General features: G+C 41.7%; 1 protein-coding gene across 5 annotated transcripts in view; it reads left to right on the top strand.

The window, feature by feature from the left end:
* Window positions 1–15,555, top strand: part of LOC134352080 (protein APCDD1-like) — a 75,691-nt gene that overhangs the window by 15,385 nt on the left and 44,751 nt on the right. For 2 of the 5 annotated variants that reach the window (XM_063059254.1, XM_063059264.1), the window contains one exon: window positions 4,864–4,955. Coding sequence is in view for 3 of the 5 variants with exons in the window: in XM_063059227.1 (XP_062915297.1) it covers window positions 12,617–12,680 (64 nt within the window). In the remaining 2 variants the exon portion in view is untranslated. Of the gene's footprint in view, window positions 1–4,863; window positions 4,956–11,946; window positions 12,681–12,777; window positions 12,909–15,555 lie in introns of those variants that run through there. The other 3 variants (XM_063059227.1, XM_063059236.1, XM_063059246.1) reach the window with 3 other exon arrangements.

Here is a 15,555-nt window from a genome sequence, read left to right as displayed (position 1 = left end):
GAAGTCTGCTGTTTCTATCAACCCTATTCCATTCTTTCTTAGTTACCAACATTTCCAGCATGCCACTCCACAATCTGCATAAACACAAGACTGACTGAGCCCATGGAGAGATTCTCAATGGAAAATAGGGATCCAGAATTTACTATTCTGAGGGCCATGAAGACAGTGGGAAACAGCAAATAGACAACACTCATGGTAGTCCTCCTCCACCCAAGCAAAGATTTAACATCCTTACAGAGAAATTCAGGAGAGAAAAATGTAAATGGAGTGAATTATAAGATCCCCATAAATGTAAAGGACGTTGCATTCTGCTTTACAACCACTGTGCTGTATGTTCTTGTTATAATATTTTAATGAGGAATAAAAGCAGAGAATGCTTAAAATAGTCAGCAGATTAGGCAGTACCTGTGGAGATAGAAGCAGAGCTTTTGATTACCACTGAACTATTCTTACAATTATACATAGCAGTCTGATGAAAGATAAACACAACAGTTAAATTATTCATGATGTCATAAAGATATTCTTTCTAGAGTCTAAGAATATATGAGAACTATAGAAATAAGTATGGCCTACAGCCGTTAGAGACTGCTCAAATTTTAATGAGAATTATTGCTGCTTATCACTTCATCACTGTTCCATCTTCTTATTCTTTGGTTACTATGATGTCCAAAATGTACTGCTTTAAACTGAAAAAAATCAGAGTTATATCAACAGACCACAAGAAACTGCAGTGAGCTGTGAACGTTAGTTAGCACATCACAGAAACTAGCATCCGCTCCACAGATTCTGTTTATATTTCATAGTGCCTGGATAAAAAAAAAACCAGCTTAGTTTAGTTAAAGACAACACCTACTCCAAACATTCTCTTTTCTCCCCCCTCCCATCAAGCAGCAGATACAAAAACTGAAAGCATATACCACCGAGCTGAAGGACAGCTTCTATCCCATTGTTATAAGACTATTGAACCGTCCTTTAGCATGATGAGATGTGGTCTTGACCTCACAATCTACTTCATTATAACCTTGAACCTATTGTCTGCCTGCACTGCACTTTCTCTGTAACTGCAACACTTTATTCTGCATTCTGTTTTGTCTTTCCCCTGTGCTACCACAATGCACCAATATGATGAAATGATCAGTATGGATGACATGCAAAACAAAGATTGTTGCTGTACCTCAGTGAATGTGACAAGACTAAACCAATTTACCAATTTAACTTAAATGTGTGGAATTCACATTAGATAAAAGTTAATATTTTTATCCATCTACTTTATAAAAAACTGAGACAAGAAGTAAGTCCGTTTTTCTCCTGTTTTGCACCATCCTCTCTGATGAAGGTTAAAGGTGTTATAGTGAAGCTTAAGTATATTCTTAGTTACCCATGAATTACATAAATCTGTCTTCTGCTCTGCTCTACACTCTGCATATATCTTTCTCTAGCCTGGGTTTACAGAGATTAAGTCATTTTAGTCATAGACAAAATTTACTGTTGCTGCACGTACAAATTTTTTCACACAGTTTATTTTTACTGCATTCCATACACTCCAGCATTATCTTCATCAGAGGTGTTTCATATGGCCCAGAACATAAAAATAATAATCACTTACTTCATGCTGACTTGAAATTTATTAGATGGTGGGAAAACAACATGACAAGAACTATTTCTTCCTTCAAGCAACTGTAAATCTGCCATACACAGATCTTCTACAGCTGTAGTACAGAATTTGTCAAACAACAGTGCTGTGATAAGTTTTCTTTGTAGAGTTACGAACATATTCCACAACTTAGTTTTCCTGCCAATTTATGAAAATAGCATTTCTACCCATTCCTTGCCATGTTGATAAAAGCAACCATATTCGGAGCTGCCACTGTGTCAAATCGACTCGTTATACCTACAGAGAGATAAGACGGGTTGTGGGGTACAGTAGCATAGTAATATCACTGCTTTAGGACTGAGTGGCTGAAGTTCAAATCTCAATAGAGCAATCAGGAAATTTAAGCGTGTTTAATTCTGGAATGAAAAAGCTGTGAGTGATGATGATGATGATCAAGAAATTATAGGACTGTCTATAATCATTTTAATTCACTAATGCCCTTGAAGATGAAATACAAGGCGCACAAGGACGCAAGAAAGTAGCAACAAGCCACCAGGCCTAGCAAGCTTGTTACACTGTTCGATATGAACATAGTCGCTTTGCTTCAGGCCTCCACCCCAGTACCTCCTAACTCTCAAAAAAACAGTCTTTCAATTATTTATCCACCTCCACCTTAAATATTTCTATTAATATAGCCTCTACCCAAAAAGGATTCATTACCTATTGAGAGAAGGAATTTTATGAAATCCTTCATAATTAATGGGCCAGGTACTGTACAAATGTGATTGCATAGAGCATAGAAAGTAGAATGGGAACAGACCTTTCAACACGTGATGCTGTGTCAAACTAATCAAGCTATGAGCCTAATTAATCTAATCCATTCTGCCCATGCATGACCCATATCCCCCCACCCACAACATTGTCCGCAGATTCAGAAGCCTATCTAAGAGTCCCCTAAAAGGATCTGCCAATCCTGGCAGTGTATTCCAGGCACCTACCATTCTCTGTGTTTAAAAAAAATTTGCCCAAACATCTTCTTTGAATTTTCCCCCTCTCACCTTAAATGCATGCCCTCTAGCAATAAACATTTCTACCCTGGGAAAAAGATATCAGCTGTCTACTTTCATAATTTTACAAACCTCTATCAGAGCTCACCTCAGCCTCCACCACTCCAGAGGAAAATAGCCATCATTGTCATTCTGAAATGGTTTCTGTAGCCAGTCAGTTCCTGGGCAGTTAGAAATGGGAAAAGATGCTGGCATTGTCCATGACGTCCACATCCCAAAGGTAGATTTAAAGAAATGCCAGAACAGAATAGCACATAAACTTCCTGTGGGGAATTTTCTTCGGTAGTGCTTTGGGTTGGTGGTCTTGCACTCCTGTTCTTGGGCTCTGAGTCTGTGGGCAGTTCAGTGGTACAAATGGTTTAGTGTTACTGGTTCACAGCTTCAAGAACAAGGGTTTAATCCAAACCTCAGGGGGCAAGGCACTGATCTGTGTGGAGCTTGCTCATTCTCCCTGTCATGGTGTGGTTCCAGCCGAGTGTTAAGGTTCTCCTCCACATCCCATAGTGCCACTGGTAAGTTAAGTCACTATTGCAAGGTAGCTGTGGCAAAAAAAATCCAAAGGGAGGTGATGAACATATGTACGTGTGCATGCAGATGTACCCATGTGTATATGCACACGTGCATGTGTGTGTGTGAGAGAGGGAGAGAGACAAAGCTCCAGAGCTACAACAACATGAGTGGGGATTGCCCTACTGGCAGCTGGCACAGTAGGTCCAAGTTTCATCTAGGTACAATAGGTGCTGCTTAATGGGATGGGTAGGTGTTTAGGACACTGTGCACTATTTCCATTGTTGGCTCTTGGGCTCTGAATTCAAGTTTTCGGGTCTGGATTTTCCTTCTCCGTTCTGAGCAGTGATGGACCAGGGATTCCTTGCTATATTTCAATCAAAAAGATTTGAGAAATCCTTAAAGCATTTTCTCTGTCCTTCTGGAAACCTCTTACCATGACCTCTGAAGATCTACGTGTCGTGGAGTTTTCACATTTACCTTGGGACCATATGGGAGCCTTCCAACTGACCTGGTTTCTTCCCTCATCCCAAAGTCATGCTGATTGGTTAATTGGTATTATATGTGAGTGAGTAGCTAGACAATCACAGGGAGTAATTGGACATGTGGAAGAAAATGGGTTGGTGGGAAATAAGAGGGAGACCAGAATTGATGGGATGGCTCTGAGATCTGGCATAGGCTCAATGGGCTGAAAAACCTTATAATTTGTCATAGGGACAGTATGAAGTACGAAACAATGAGTAATGAATCAAGCTCCTGATTAGCGCATCTGGTTCCTGATTCTACTAATGATGTAGCCTGCTTATTGGAAGTATTTCAGTGTGATCAAGTTTCAATGCTGGGATGTTGGCCTGAAACGTGTGGACACATTTGCCTATCCTGCCGAAAGATAGGGAGGATTTGCATGGCCTCTCCTCCATTGCCTTGGTATCGACTGTAGAGGGGTCGTTGCTCCTTAGTACACTAGGAACATAGTGTGAAATCTGAGCTCCTCGTCTTTGAAATTCTTTCTCTTGGTTGTCTAAAGGTTATATTAGTGCACTGGATGTAGTAATGGCTTTCATTGTCTACGTCTACCCAGCTGAGGAATGGCTCTCAGGATAGAGAAAGTGACCGGTATTTTCCAGGCCATCATTGTGGGTTTTGATTAATGTGTTGAGCAGTGGAGGTGGGAGAGTAGAGGACATCACCTTAATGTGACATCCTTCTTCTGACTTTCTTTGGTGATGGGATCACCATATGAGCACTCTAAATTGATGACTGATCGACCTCAGTCAGACTTCAGACTTCTGTACCTCCTGTCCAATAGTACTGTTAGCAAATTCCATACCAACAGGGCACAGGTCAGGACTAACACCAGTTCTGTAGCACTGAGGCACTGAAGCAACATCTCCACTAGTTGTATCACTGTGATGCACAAAAAGAAAAGCCTTAACCAGCAGTCATTTACAGTGAAATCATTCAAGCAGAAAAAAAAATCAGAATAATTACTATTAATACAGTTTAAGTGTTAAAAGATTGTAAATTGTAGACAATTCCTTCCTTAGTTCTGTGAGGAAGTCCTATTTATCTCAAATAAATAGAACATAGTAAGTCCTTGAAATCTGAAATGGAATGAGAAGATACTGGGAACATGCCTAAAATATGAATGTGTCATTTTCGTTCATACATTAACAACATGTCCATCTTTTTCAGATTGTTCGTTCCAACTTGCAAGCGTTGCCTGGAGTCTTCATTTGATGTCAAATGTCCTCGATACTTAAAGATGTCAACAAATGAATAGTAAGGTAACTTGAATTGGTCAATTCACTGTTCTACTGAAAGAAATTCAGCTGATTACCATTCCCATGCATGAATTACCTGACCCTTCTCATTATTTTGATAAGAATCGGTTAGCTCCTCTCTCTTTACTCTGTATCTCCAACGGGCCTTTTCAGTTAAATGATCAAAAAGAAGAACTTCAATTAGTCACAGACTAATCATCAAGAAATACTGAACGCAAACAGGCTGTGTGAGCCACTGAGCTTGTGCCAACCATCCAGAACCCAATACACTAATTCTAAATTAAGTATAATTACTGTTAAATTAAGTTTATGTTAACTTACGGTTGTACTCTGCTGTTGCAGCAAGAAGCTCATTAACATCACATTTATACCCTGTGTATGTACTGTATGTCTATGACAAAAAACTTGAACCTGTACACTGTTATTCAATGCTGTCCCTTTTTATTCTCCTATATCCCAATAATGCCCAGCCTCCCAGATTCGATCACTCATTCCAACTAGCAGCAATTTACACTGACCAATTAACCCATCAGCCTTCATGCTTTTCGGATGTGGGATGAAACAGCAGCACCCAGGGCAAGGCCATGCAGCCCCAGGGAGAAGATACAAACTCCAGACTGACAGCACCAGGGGTTAGGGCCGAACCCAGGTCAGCGGGGGATCTGAAGCAGCGGCTCGCCTTCCTGTAGCTTTCTTCAACCTCCTATTCTAAAGTTTGCATCATATCTCGGAGGTAGCCCTTGATGTGACTGATGAGGAAAGTAGTGTCTGTTTGGAAAAGCGAATTAAACAAAAGCTGTAATTTTGGAGAGTGATGTTTATAAAACTGATGCAAGTGTTTTTTTTTAATGACAGCAATATTATGGGGGCAGGTAGTTCAAAGTCAAAGGCAAAGTAAATTTATTATCCGTGCATGCTTTTTACCATACAATACCTTGAGATTCATTTTCTTGAAGTTATTTACAGGAAAATAAAGAAATACTATAGAATTTAAGAAAAGTTATTTATAAACAAAGACTAACAAACAATCAATGTGCAAAAGACAAATTGTGCAAGTAAAACTGAGAACATGGCTAAAGAGTATTCAAAGGTTGCTCCACTCTCAATTTGAGTAGAATTCATTTGAGTAATTGCATCCAGGATGGATAAAGCAGGATTAATAGAATTTCCACCTTTCACCTTGTGTGCCTATCTCTTCTATTAGAATATGTTAAAACATTTATTGATATAAAATACATTTTGTTCACCTCTCTACACTTTCTGGTGCACCTTGTTGTTTCTTTAGCATATTGTCTGTTTGTTTTTATGAGGCCAAGTTGCTAGCTCAATGCTCAACCCAGCATGAATGGAAAGCATGCAAATTTGAACCCAGGGCCACTCGCCTCGCAGTCCAGTGCTGTCGCCCCGGACAATACCGATATGAGTAACTGGCTGTTAAATAGTCAGCTCAGGGTCAGTACGCACAGTAGCCACTTTATTAGGAGTATCCGTGGTCCTCTGCTGCTGTAGGCCATCCGCGTGAAGGTCATGCATTCAGAGAGGCTCTTCTGCACACCACTGTTGTAACACATGGTTAATTGAGTTACTGTCTTCTTCCTGTCAGCTTGAACCAGTCCGGCCATTCTCCTCTGACCTCTCTTATCTACAGGGTAGTTTTGCTCGCAGAATTACAGCTCACTAGATTATTTTCGTTTCTTTCACCATTCCCTGTAAACTCTAGTGACTGGTATGCATGAAAATCCCTGGAGATCAGGAGTTTCTAAGATACCAAAGCCACCCCCTGTTGCACCAACAAACATTTCATGGTCAAAGTCACTTAGATCATATTTCTTCCCCATTCTGATGTTTGGTCCAACAACAACTGAACCCCTTGACCATGTCTGAATGCGTTAATGCATTGAGTTGCTGCCACATAATTGGCTGATTAGATATTTGCATTAACAAGCAGTTGTACACTTGTGCCTAATAAAGTGGCTGCTGAGCATACATTGTCATGTGTGCAAAAGTACGATGAGACACAGAGACAATGAAAAGCTTGTTTGCCGTGGTAACACAGGCACTTAGATTCAGACAGCACACAGAACATAAATTATAAATGAACCAGAATCCGTCAGGTTTAACATCACTGGCATATATTGTGAAATGTGTTGCTTTGCAGCAGCAGAACAATGCAATACGTAAAAAGTACTATAAATTACACTAAGAAATATACATATTTTAAAAATTAAATTAAATTAAATAGTGCAAAAAGGGTGCAAAAGTGGTGAGGTAGTGTCATAGGTTGGTTCATTGTTGATTCATAAATCTGATGGCAGAGGGGAAGAAGCTGTTCCTAAAATGTTGAGAGCGTGTCTTCAGGCTGCAGTACCTCCTCCCTGATGGTAGCATTAAGAAGGGAGCATGTCCTGGGTGACGAGCGTCCTTTATGATAGTGAAGGAAAAAAACTGAAAACCAAGACCTTAGTGCAAAACGACACAATCAGAGACAGTCCATGTTAGTGTAAGAGGCAGTTCGTAGGATTCTATTTCTAAGGTAGGCCAGGGTTATGCAGGTCAGTTCAAGAACCAGGTGGTGATAGAAAAGTAGCTGTTCCTGAACCTAGTGCTGTGAGGTTTCAGAGTTCTGTACTTCCTGCCTGATGGTAGCAGCAACACTGGGACTAGGATTCCTTGGTGATAGATGCCACCTTCTTGAGGGCATTGCCTGCTGTGGTTGTTTTCAGTGGTGAAGAGGGCTATGCCTGTAATGGAATGGGTTGAGTCCACTACTTTCTGCAGCCTCCCGGGTTCCTATGTATTGAAATTGCCATACCAGGCCATGTTGCAACCAGTCAGGATAGTTTCAGCAGTTCATCTGCAGAATCTATTAGAGAATTTGATAACATGCCAATTCTCCTGAAGGTTCTCAGTAAACAGAGACAATAGCATGCCTTCTTCATGATTGCATGGATGTTCCAGACCCAGGTCAGGTCGCTTGGGATGCTAACTCCCTGGGATTTGAAGCAGCTACCGCTCCCCATTTCTAACCCATCAGTGAGAACTGATATGTGGTGTTCCAGCTTATACCTGAAGTGTAGCTTTTTTGTGGTCTCAGGATATTCCACAGCTTTTTATAGCTATGAGGGATGATTGATAAGTTTGTGGCCTAAGGTAGAAGGAGTCCGTTTTAGAAAACCTAGCACATTTATTTTTCCTACATTTACACATTTAGTCCAGCAGTTGTGGAGCATACAGATCCTTTCTTTGTAGAAGTCGGTGTCTTGGACCTCCAGAAGTGGTCCACAGCAGGGATGATTGATAAGTTTGTGGCCTAAAGTAGAAGGAGATAAGGAGAAACTTCAAAATTTCTGCATTTTCACTCAAAGAGTTGAACTGCACGTGCATGTAACAAGAGCTGTATAACTCATCACCTTCTACCTTAAGCCACGAACTTATAAATCACCCCTGCTGTGGACCACCTGGAGGTCCAAGACGCTCTCGTTACATGCACGTGCAGTTCAACTCTTTGAGTAATAATGCAGAAAGTTTGAAGTTAATAACTCATCTCCTTCTACCTTAGGCCACGAACGTATCAATCACCCCTGCTGTGGACCACTTCTACAAAGAAGGGATCCATATGCTTCACAACCGCTGGACTAAGTGTGTACATGTAGGAGGGGACTATGTTGAAAAATAAATGTGCTAGGTTTTCTAAAATTGACTCCTTCTACCTTAGGCCACAAACTTATCAATCACATTTTGATCCTGTGCTGGAGTGTCATATAAAGGGATGGTTAATCAATGCCAAGTGAACTCCCTTAAACAGGACTGTAAAGAGTTTAAGCAACAGCTCCCAAAGGAAGCTTCCCACAAAGATCTGCAATGTGAAATTCTCTTTACTCGCTTTTAATTGCATCAGACATATGTTCAACATGATCCCTGGCACCCAACACCAGAGATGTCCTCAAATTCACTGAGCAGTCAACCACTTTAAAGAATGTTCCCAGACAGCAAGCTAGCATGGAAACAAAACATAGTTTTCACTGATCCTTTAATAAAAGACCATTTTCAATTTTAATCTGTACAAAAGCTGCTAAATAAAGACAGGAACTCTTAAGATTGTGGCAGAAAATGAAAACCATCAATAAGCTGCATGAAAAATAAAACAAATTGAAAAATTTGTAGTTTAATGAATTATAATCCACATACTTAAAATATAACAGTTACATTTTGATACTGATTTTTTTTTTGAGCTCATCAAAATTTTCAGAGCTCTCTTCATATAGGGCACAGCCTATATATGTAGAGCAGTTAATAGCAATATTCTCTGCCCAGAACAAGAGAGATACGGCTATTTCACAGTGATTTCAAACTGGAGCAGGTTTTAAAAAGGGGGCTCGGAGTATGAAGGGATTTGAAATCTTGAAGAGGATTCTTAAGAATGGGGTAGGTCCTGGAAAACTTTTTCCCATGGCAGAGGACAGTGTCGGTACCCTTTATTATTTCATTATTGTTAGTTTTACATTTCTTTCAACATTACTTCAGATTTGCATCGTTCTGATGTTCTTGTGCTCATTGCTGGGGTTATTGTTAATTTATTATTACCATCCGTCCTGCTTTCTCTCCGAACTTCATGCAAGCAAGGAATTTCATTTCACTCTGGTGTAAACTAATCCGACTCTGAATCTGTAAGGAGTAACAGATTTACAACAGAATTAAAGAAGATTTTTTTTCACCCAGAGAGTGGCTGCAGTTTGTAGTGCACATCTTGAGAGGGTTGTGGGAGCAGAGACTCTCACAATATTTAACAAGCATCCAGACGAATATTTGAATTGCCAGGGAATTAAGAGGCTACAGACCAAGTGCTGGATGATGGGATTAGTACAGATGGGTACTTGATGGTCTGTATAGATATGACAGGCTGAATGGCCTGGTTCTGTGCTATATGACTTTACGACTTTATGCTTTAAGCACCAAGGCCTGAGAAACCACCTGAAAATAGTTAGCGCAGTTTCCGAAAAAGACTGTCAGTCAGATCCATTGTGTCAGACTTAGATGGACGCAAAGGACCAGTAATAGAAAATATCTAAATCTTTAATGGTAGACACTTAACTCCAGTACCAACCATGCCTTAGAGACAATGCAAAGGTATAAATGAAGTCGAAGTATGTTTGGAGGACGTGAAGGGCTCTACAAGTGTATGTTTACTCTGCACCTCCAAAGACAAAGCGCCACAACACTGGTCTGAGAGATCCTGGGACAAATTTCCTTTGGCAATACCTACTGTCAGACAGGATCCCCACACCCAGCAAATGATTCATCATCAGATGGAACTCCTGATGGACTTGACATACGTCTTGTGTATCCAAGCAATGAATATTCCAATGTGCTGCAGAAACTTTGTACAGTAGCTTTGCAATTAACTTGGTAGATTATAAATCAAACCAATGTAAGGATGCTTCATAGAACAAAGGTCCTCATTCCCTGCTTTTAGAGTCATGGAGTTACAGAAGGATACAGCATTGAAACCGAACCTTTGGCTCAATGAGACTACATTGTCCACCAACCAACCATTCACCTCAATCCCCATTCATAGTCTCCCCACATTCACGTCAACACACTGCAGATTTCTTTTCTTGCCCTCACACCTGCGGCAATTAACTTCCAACCAGGACTTGCTTTGGACGTGAAAGGAAACCCCAGCACCCAGTGCAAGCCCGTGCTGTCACAGACAGAACGTGCAAGCACCGCACAGACAGCAGCCATGCTCAGAGCTGAGTCAGGGTCACTGGAGTGGGAAGGAACTGGCTCTACTAGCTGCCCCTGGTTAGGTATGATTAGAGTCAGATTAGGAATGGGCTCCTGTATGATGCTGGGTTTTCCATTAAAACAAACACTTATGGGTAAGTACTGTATTACCCTTCAACCATCAGGAACCGAAGGGGATATCTTCACTCACTGGATCACTGAAAATGTTCCCAAGGACTCTTCATCTCATATTCTCAATACTTATTGCTTACTTATTGTTATTATGTCTTTCTTTTTGTGTTTGCAGTTTCTTGCCTTTTGCACACTGGTTTATGCACAGCTGCTGAGGTCTTTTATTGATTCCATTATTTGAATTGCTGAGAATGCCCACAATAAAATGAATCTCATGGTGATATTTTGATAGTAAATTTATTTTGAACTTTGAACTTCATGGGTGACCACCAACAGCAGCAGAATAAATCACACCAGGTGAAATTGACCCTTGCACACCAGTGCCATCCAGTCTTTCATGTTCATGTTGATAATAAGGATTGTATTAACAGACTAAACTGAAATCATTTTATTATATCTGATCCTCTAAGAAGTTATAATCATGTACTTTGGCTCCCCAACACACAATGCCTCCCTTGTAAAACTCTGTCCTTGTCAACCCCCTCCTTGTCTCTCCCTGACCTGCAACCCTGACTGAAATCTGCTCCTCTGAATCTGACCTGATCATGGTTATAATTGCTCTACCACTGGCTCCTTGCCAAGTTTTTGGGGCTCCCTCCAACCACGGCTCCTTGAAGATACTCTTTAAACCTCTTTAGCCAAGCTTTTAGTAGCCGTCCTCTTATTAATTTGTACATTCCTGCTCATTGATTGGAGACGCATGTTGTTGCCGGTTAAAGACGCCGCAGATGAGTTTATTAGCTCCGTGAACAATGACATTTATTGTTGATATGAAGCTGATACCAACGCATGAGAACAATAAATATAATGATATCAGTGTAAGTTTGCCGCTGCAATTTAGTATCAGGTGAACAGATCATTGTTCGTTTTATTCGGAATGTGTTAAAGTAGCAAGTTTAATCTGCTGTCTGAGCAAGTATAAGGCAGCGACTTGTAAACTAATTTCCTTCCCCATCTAAAGCGAAAACTTGCTTTGAAGAGATGGTTCATTTATCAAGAAGTACCTAGAGGGGACGTTTTGGGAGGGGCGTGGTCGTGATCTTCCTCTGCACCGACAGAGGTTGGAAGCTCTTAAAAACCAATAAAAGAACACTCTTATTTGTTCCTGAGACGCCGGAATGAGGGTCATAAACGCATCCCTTTGAAGCGGCGCTGAAGAAGCAGCGAGTCTCCACCTCCCGACCCTCAGCCAGTGTTGATGCGCTGGGGAACAGAGAGGCCTCCCGCACCACGACAGACATACTCGCTGACAAACTCTGGGCAGCTGAGCAGAGTGTAGCAGCGAGCCCGCGGAGAATTCGCACGGCTCCCGGTGTCTCTGCAAGTGGTGCTTTAACGAGGACACTTTTGTACAAAGCAAAGGGGGTGGGGCGAGTTTTTAATCACCCTACATCACACACAGAAAGTTTCTCAGAAACGTCTCTTGTTTCTTTTGAACATCCGCACAGTCTTATCTCAACGAACTCGCGCGGACTTTTAACTGCGCCGCCACTGGAAAGTGATCATCGCAGTAAACAAGCTAAAATTCAGCCTGCGGAAGGGGGCAGAAGGGAAGGGGAAAGTCACAAATAAGCCATTCTCTCTTCCTCTTCTTGGGTGCCTGCTAGCTTCACACGCCGATGCGAACTGAACTTGCTCTTCACGAGTCTGTCTCAAGGCGGTTCAAAGCGGGGCCTTGATTCGTGAACTGAATCTGTTGGGTGGAAAGAGTTTCAGCAGAGTTTGCGGTGTGCGTCCGAAGGGAAATGGTGGCTTTACACCTCCTGAAACCAGTCTTCTATTACCTGGTGCTGACGCTATATTTTCCTGGTGAGTTATCCATCAATCTCCGACGTGTGCGCGCGTGCGTGTGTGTGTGTGTGTGTAATGTGTTTACACACATAGATATAAACTTACGGCTCACCACTGTGCATCGACATTAATAAACCTGTTGATAACAAGAGAATAGAGATGCTGGAATCTGGAGCAACAAAATGCTGGAGGAACTCAGCGGGTCGAGCAGCATCTGTGGGGGTAAAGGATTCGTCAGCAATCAGGGTCAGGACCATGAAACAGGACACCTGTCTTTTTTTCCCAAAAAGATGCAAGCTGTTGGAGGAACTTAGCAGGATCTATGAGGGGAGTGGACAGTTGGCGTTTCGGGTGCACACTTTTTTAAAATGCTGTAATAACCTCATCATAATAATTCGTTGAGGGTTTGATTACATGTTCTGTCCACGTGCGATTGGATTCAGTGGCATTGGGATGCTGAGAGTTCTCAGTGAAATGCTGTATCACAGGTGGTTGTAGTTCTAAGTGGTGACCGCGTTTGGCAAATGGCCCGTGTGCTTTCTTCACGGACCATTCCTCTTAGCTTTAGTACCCGCGAGTTTCAGTGCGCCCGGCCGAATCGTCAGGATCGCACGGCGGGCACTGATTGGAAAGCTCGGCGCTGAACATCAAAGCTGGCCAGGCAAGTGGCGAGGTGCAGGTCAATAAATTCACGGCTAAATGTAAAGGTCATTGGTGCGGGGACTTTGTTTCTGAAAGAAATATAGTTTATGTCACCTTTCCGAATCCCTGCTGAAATGAAGTTACTCAGGAAGTACTCTTACGCATTATTTATTTATTTGTAGGTTTATTATTGTTGCTGTAACTTACAGTATTTTATGTCTTGCACGGTGCTGCGGCAACTAGCAAATTTCACGACAATAATCAGTGATAATAACCCTGCTTCTGAAGTTATTTTTAAATGTATTTAAATATGTTGAGGCGCAGGTTCTAAAGAGTCGGCATTTTATTTAGCAATTTAAAAGTTGGAGATCTGTTGGTTAAACCGCACCGTAACTTTACCCAGCGGCCGATTATCAATATCGTGCCTCTTTCGTTCACTTAATCAAGCGCCGCGGCATCCATGAAAGACAACCCTCTAAACACGACAGATTTCAATGCAGGGCACTGAAAGTTCTACTGGGACATTAGCGGCCCGGAGCTGCGAATCACTGAGGTTCAGACCTCATCTATTTGATAAGATAAATATCTTTCTCTCTTTCTCTCTCTCGACCTAGCGTTGTACCTTGAGGTTGATGAAAAGAATGCAGAGTTTCTGACTTGGTTCGTTCAGTCCAAGAGCAAGGTGCGGCGAGGCATCCCACGCAACAGTCCTGTACCTTGAATGATTCCAAGTAAATCCAACACCCAGTGGAAAGTTTAAAGATGTGCGGGATAAGTTTTTTTTATCATGTGCCTGGAACGGGCTGCCGGGTTAGTGGTGGAAACAGATAGGATAATGGCTTTAAGTTGCTTTCAGATAGATATGGATATGGAGTATATGCAGGCAGGACAGATTTAGCTTAACTTGACATCATGTTCGGCGCTAACGTCGTGGCCTATCCCTGTCCTAGATTCTATGTAAAATTGAACTGACGTTATTGTACACAAGTGCGCAAAATAGTTCATTGAATAATCATCTCTGACATGGATGCAGATGAGAAGGCTTTCAGTGGGATGATATTAGCTGTGCAAGGAAAACAATGAACAGTTTCTTGTAAACTCCACCACTTGAATTTTAATTAGGTCTTCAATTCAGTTGGCAGTCCCCTGCTGTTTGTCCCTAGACAGATTATTTGTGCACTGGTGTCCCTGACCAGATATCAGGAAGTTGGACTAATGCCAGAACAGATTTCCTGGGACCTGCTCCATCTCCATAAATAAGTGCATCTTTTTTTAGTATAAACCTGACTCTAGTGCACTGATCCACCGTTACCAATCTCCCAGACCTCTCACTTCTAACTCCATCCTACATTTCTCCCCATTTGTTCCTGTCTTGGGTGGATTTAATTCGAGAATGGAGTGAAAATAGAGCAGGACTATGTGTACGTGGTGTTGCCTCCTGAGAATCAGAATCAGGTTTACTATCACTGACATACGTCGAGAAATGTGTTGTTTTGCGGCAGCAGTACAGTGTAGGTATAACTAAATACCATAACTTTCAATGAAAAAATAATAAACAGTGCAGAGAGGAATAGCAAGGTAACATCCATGGACCATTCAGAAATCTGAATGCCGAGGGAAGAAGCTGTTTTTAAAATATTGAGTGTCTCTTTGAGTTCCTGCACCTTCTCCCTGATGGTAGTACTGAGGAGAGGGAATGATGAGATAGGAGTTTAGAATGTGTGTGATCTCTGCTAAGCTGTGTTTAGCCCATGGAAGAAATGGGAGCAAAGTCCTAATGCGGGGTTTCAAACCAGGATGTTGACAGTTACTTTCATCCCATAGAATTCACCTGACCTGCTGAGTAGATTGCTCCAATTTCCAGTATCTGCATTCTTTTGTATCTCCTCAGAAGAATTGGGATGGGAGACTCTATACTGATGCTTTTTTATGGGTTCGAGCCATCTGTTGTGATATGTGCTTAATGCTGCCAGGCTCCATTCTGTCCTCAGCCATGTCTTCTGCTCCGCATATCCAGATCATCCACTGACATCCACCATTCAGGGAATATCACCTTAACACAAGCACAGATCTTTGCTTTCACAACTGCTACAATCCAAATGTATATTGGAGAGCGCAGTATCAGAGCTGGTAGAGTCACTGATGAAGCTGGGTTCTATTGTGGCCTTTAGTGATGTCTGTGTCCGCAGAGATCTCCTCTGGATACTTGTGTTTTCAGCCACATCCCAAAGTAAATTAATTGGCCTCTGTG

Source organism: Mobula hypostoma, chromosome 1 (genome assembly GCF_963921235.1).
Source record: "Mobula hypostoma chromosome 1, sMobHyp1.1, whole genome shotgun sequence".
NCBI classification, from domain to species: Eukaryota; Metazoa; Chordata; class Chondrichthyes; order Myliobatiformes; family Myliobatidae; genus Mobula; species Mobula hypostoma.
Note: the sequence above shows the minus strand (reverse complement) of the source record. Positions and strands in the feature narration are given on the sequence as shown.